The 5,253-nt window shown below is 41.6% G+C and overlaps 1 protein-coding gene across 1 annotated transcript; it reads left to right on the top strand.

Annotated features, from left to right (window-relative positions):
- The first annotated feature begins 3,445 nt into the window (after nt 1–3,445).
- On the top strand, nt 3,446–4,956 carry LOC123133326 (uncharacterized). The gene has a single exon (XM_044552822.1). It carries the CDS (start codon nt 3,555–3,557, stop codon nt 4,539–4,541), a length of 987 nt encoding a protein of 328 aa, XP_044408757.1. The 5' UTR covers nt 3,446–3,554; the 3' UTR covers nt 4,542–4,956.
- Nucleotides 4,957–5,253: the final 297 nt, after the last annotated feature.

Here is a 5,253-nt window from a genome sequence, read left to right as displayed (position 1 = left end):
TATATATATTGTTGTGCGGGTCAACTCGTTCGACTATTGTTGTGCGGGTCACTTCTCCTTCTTTTTCTTGTGCTAGATATTTGTAATGCACTAGGGAAAGGAGGAGTAGAGACCATCACCGACGGTCGCAATATCAGAGAGGGTGTGCCCACCATATATGTGAGATAAGAGTTTAGGAAGGAAGACTCGACAGACCTAAAGTCAACCCGTTGCATATTGAGTAATAGTGATCTGCATGTTGAGTTTCCTGGTAGTTGCATTCGATCGATTTTCAGTGTTTCAACTATGAACATAAGAAATGTCTAACGATGAAAGGGAATTCGTTATGTGTGAATACTGCAAAGACGAGCATAGCATGTGCGACATGCCTCACCTAGTTGGTGATAGGCGGTTCAACATCATGCTGGATGAGACCTTCGAAGTGGATACAGTAAGTCACAATGACAAGTCTTTTTTCATAATTAAGCATGACTTCTGCTTCTTTTGCTTCAACTTATAATTTTATTTTATTACAATTCTACTAGCGTTTCCCCTGCCATGCAAGAATTTATGTCTTGGATAAGATTGCTTTCAGTACTATGGATAGTATGGAGGTAAAGAGAGTTCACTTGAGGACCGATCATGGTTATATTTTTGCCGTAAAATTATACAATGCAAACACCTACTCATATTTTTAATGCAAAAATTGGAGAGCACTATGCAAGGCTTATGCATTTGAGCCTAATATGCTTATCACCTTTGATATTCGTCCGAAAGATAAAATTGAAGGTAATATCGACATCTGCGTCGATGTGCAGACGCCTCCAGTTCTACCTATATGTGAGTTTCTCAACCATATTTATTAAGTAATTTATATTGTTTATTTAAAAATAATTGACAACTAATTTCTATTGACAACTTATTTCCATTCAAGCAAACATGTCCGGCTCTTGGTAGACAGCACCTGCTACTGTCCCGGGGCTGAACTAAACTGCGAAGAGATAAGTTATCATGTTTCATGGCTTGAGGATCTTGATACTGTCAAGATAGGTTATTTTCCTGGACTTTGAAATATTAGTACTCGAGGATCGAACTACAGTCACATCTATTTAGGAAAGATGGTAAGATTTTTACTATTTGTTCTCGGTGCATCTTTCGCATACATTATTTTTTAAGCTAAACTTCATTGCTAAGTATGTTACTACGATGTTCTTCAACAGGGACTCTCGATGAATGTTGTGCCTCATTAGATCGAGCCTAAAGGTCGCATGATAATGGTTAGCTTATGGCCAAGACATCGTACATTGCACATGAGTACATTCATGATTTCTCAAAGCGAGCAAGTCTTAATAGTCAAAGACTAGAGAAAAATTGTGAAGGATCACAACAGATAAGTACTAAGGGGCAGCAATGAGAAGTGCAGCCCACAATTAGGAGACACGTTCATATGCATTCTCCAATATGATGAAGCAGGAGTGCTACACATGTTTTATGCTATTTTACCTGAGAGAGAGCAGCAGGAGTGATTAACTAGCTAGAATGAGTTTGAAGATGATGATGTGCTACACTATGACTATGATGATTAAATAGCTAGTGTTGATGGTAATGATTATGATGATTATTATTAGCTAGTGTTGGTGGTGATTAGATAGCTACACTATGAATATGATGATTAAATAGTGTTGGTGCTAATGACTATGATGATTATTAGCTAGTGTTGTTGGTGATGATATGTTGCAAGAGTTTTTATATTAATCTGTATAGAGCATGTATAAATACATCATAAATACATAGAGGGGGTATAAATTTTGTGAAAGCAGGAATACTAGCAGTAGCATCGAAAAGCATCTACTAGCAGCGCTAGATTAGCAGCAGCGCTTCATTTGTTCAAGCACTACAGAGAGTTAGCAGTAGCGCTGGTCAGGGCAGTGCTACTGCTAACCATACTTACCAGTAGTGCTGACCAGCGCTACTGCTACAACTTAGTTGTAGCGCGTTAGCAGTAGCGTTGGACCCAGCGCTACTGCTATATGTATTTCAAGCGCTACTAGTAGGCTTTCTCCTAGTAGTGTGGGTGTGTCCTAAGAATGTGTTTTTTGACTAGCACTGAGATGTTGTTTTAACACAAGGTAGCACACTGCATTCTTGTTTGATTCATCAATACGTTCGACATTTGGGTAGTTTGGGCTCATCCATCAGTAGTACTATCATAATAGTTTTTTGAGTTGACTATCATAATTTTCTGATAAAACATATGTAAACTTATGGTGCAATACATGGTCACATAAAATAAATGCCTTCAATTTCAGTTAAAGGGTGCCTATATAACCTTATTTTCGGTTACCAACAAACAAATTTATAATAAAATTTAAACAATAAGGCAAGTCCCATGCTGCCAGAGTAGTATGATTATTTGGCAACAATTGAATTGTAATGGAATAAACTTTTGTGTAATTGCCATATCAAGAACTTTAAACAATTTTTAATGAAACAATTTGAGGTTTTCAGAAAAAGAGTTGCCTTTAATTTACTTTACCTAATTAGTGATATATTGGATGTGATACTGTCTTGAAGTCATCTCTCTAATACTTATTTTCTCTAAAGAATGAGCTAGGAAGACATACGGTGTAATTTCCCTTCCATGTGAAATACGAAATAGAAGGCATGACTATGGAGCGATTGTAGTGTCGTTGTGCAGAAAATAGAAGAACACATGCGTTGTTTTCATTTTCCAAATCAGCCATGAGATTCTTCCCCACCCGTCTCGTTATGCTGCCGAAATTTCCTATCTAATTTCTCATGACTTGTCAAAATTTTGGCCTTGTTTCTAAGAAAACAAAAGCTTTAGGGTGTTGACTGCAAGATGTTAGGACCTGTCCGCAATTTCATTGTAATAACAAAAGGGTGTATTTGTTAAGAATTGCTCAACATTGTTTGGATAAATGTGTTGGTTTCATTTCTATTTTATTTTTTTGCGGGTGAAGGAAGCCAAATGTTTGTTTTGAAGAAGCATCCGTCATTTCATTGCCCCGCCCCATACCAACACCACCACGCATCCTTGCAGGAATTACCCTTGCTCTAGAATGTTGCGACCTGCCTATCCAAGTGGAGATAAATAGACTGTACTCCGAGTCAGTACGTCGATCGTATCCGTAATGCGATCCGACCCCTGCTTTTTATTTGAAAAATCGTTTCTTGTGTACTCCCTCTGTTCCAAAATAGATGATCCAACATTCCAAAATAGATGATCCAACTTTGTACTAGTAGGAGAGGCTGGGCACGGATCACAAATGAATCGACTTTCCGAGCTATGAACTGACACGCATATTAATCGGAATCGAAACTAACTTCTCCTCTTTTTGTAAGCATATACGGACATATACGGACACGGAGTTCCAATCTTACCGCTGAGTTCATCATATAGCAAAGTTCCAATCTCGATCCCCTGCCTTGCCACACGCGTCCCGCTCCCCGATCGCCAGTCCGACCGCAGCAGCTCCGAGAGGCCGTGTCCAGCAGCCGGAGGGGCTTCCTGCTTGCCGAAAAAAGAGGACGAAAACTCCAGCCGCCGTGCCATGGGAATTCCAGCGCCGCTGGAGGATGAGGACCTCCTCCGGGAGATATTCCTCCGGCTCCCACTGCTGCCGTCAATCCTCTCCCGCGCCTCCCTCGTATGCACGCGCTGGCGCCGCATCCTCTCCGATCCCCGCTTCCAGCGCCGTTTGAGCAGACACCACCCGGAACCTCCTCTCTTGGGCTTCTTCAAAGTGTCTCGCCTCACATATTCCGCCTTCACTCCCATCTTGGACCCGCCCGACCGCATCCCCGCCCAACGCTGCTTCTTTCTTCGGCTTTTTCACAGCTTGAGGAGACCTCCTCCTCCTCCTTTGGGTTTCTCCAAAGGGTCTCTTGTCTCATATCCCATCTTCACTCCCGTCTTGGACCCGCCCAATCGCATGCCGGCCCAATGCTTGTTTGTGCCCGAGCACGGGGTGGATTGGGAATTACTTGGCTGCCGCCACGGCCTCGCCGTCATGCTCAGCGAGTCTCTGTGTGAGGTCTTCGTGTGGGATCCCCTCAACGGCCACCAGCACCGCGTGCCTTTTCCATCCAAGCTCCACAAAGCAAACATGAAGAGTTTCCGTAGGTGCACGTGCAGCGCCACGGTGATGTGTGTTGACGATCAAGATGGGCATGTGCACGATGATTCCTTCTTGAGCCCGTCGTTCAAATTGGTCTTGATCTGCACCAGTAGAACCTTGAAGACATCATTCGCTTGTGTCTATGAATCAGCGTCGGGTGTATGGGGGAATGTTGTCTCAGCGTCGACTACAGACATAGTTATGAAGCCAAATCCCAGCATCCTTATCGGGAATACAGTTTACTGGTTGCTTCATGGAGGTCAAATCCTTGCATTTGATATTGAAAACCAGACTCTTGTCGTCACCAAGACGCCGGCAGAGGCCCATGGTATCCACAACTGGTTCATTCAGCTCTTACGGACAGAAGATCATAGTGTTCTTGGCCTCGCCATTATGTCCGAACTGGGCATTCATATATGAGAGAAGAAATTGAACTCGGATGGTGTTGCCGGATGGGCGCTTCTGAAGAAAATCAATCAGTTGGAGGGGATCCTGTCTAATGCCTTCAAAAATGCAGTGATGATGGGGTATGACGAGGAGTTAAATGTGTTGGTTCTGACCACACAAAGGGGCGACATCATGCTCCACCTTAAGTCGATGCAGATCAGATTAATTTCTGAACCGAATCAACGGTCTCTTATGGCCCATTTTCCCTACAGAAATTTCTATACTGCAGGTAATACTTCCGTATCTCATTTGTAACAAGATTAACTCCAAATGCTAATTTACCATTCGTATGTGTTTGTTTTATCAGTGTTCATGTGATTAATTGTCAACTTGATGTAAATAATATAGAGAAACCATCTAATCTTTGAAAAATAGTTACTCTATTGGAAAATTAAAGCTTGTGTTGTTTTTCCATGCAATGTATCTCCTTGCAAGACAATGTTTTTCTTGTTTGTTATTCATACTATTAATAATAATCAATTCAAAGCGGCACGTACTTTTCTATCGAAAATAATACTGGTTTTTCAAATTTGAGCAATTACAAGTAATGCTCAATTTGAGACTGTGTTTTCCCAACTTGCGCATACTTTGTTTGGAGCCATATTTGGCATTAACCTGTACATAGTCTCTGCAGTTGTGTTCTGTATGAATGTATGTTCTCTAAACTTCTAAGTAGTCCAAACAT

The sequence above is a fragment of the Triticum aestivum genome, chromosome 6B (assembly GCF_018294505.1).
Source record: "Triticum aestivum cultivar Chinese Spring chromosome 6B, IWGSC CS RefSeq v2.1, whole genome shotgun sequence".
In the NCBI taxonomy this organism is placed as follows: Eukaryota; Viridiplantae; Streptophyta; class Magnoliopsida; order Poales; family Poaceae; genus Triticum; species Triticum aestivum.
This window is presented reverse-complemented; position numbering and strand designations above follow the sequence as displayed.

Coding starts and splice junctions, on each gene's coding strand:
- LOC123133326 (XM_044552822.1), top strand. CDS start 3,555: ATGGGAATTCCAGCGCCGCTGGAGGATGAGGACCTCCTCCGGGAGATA.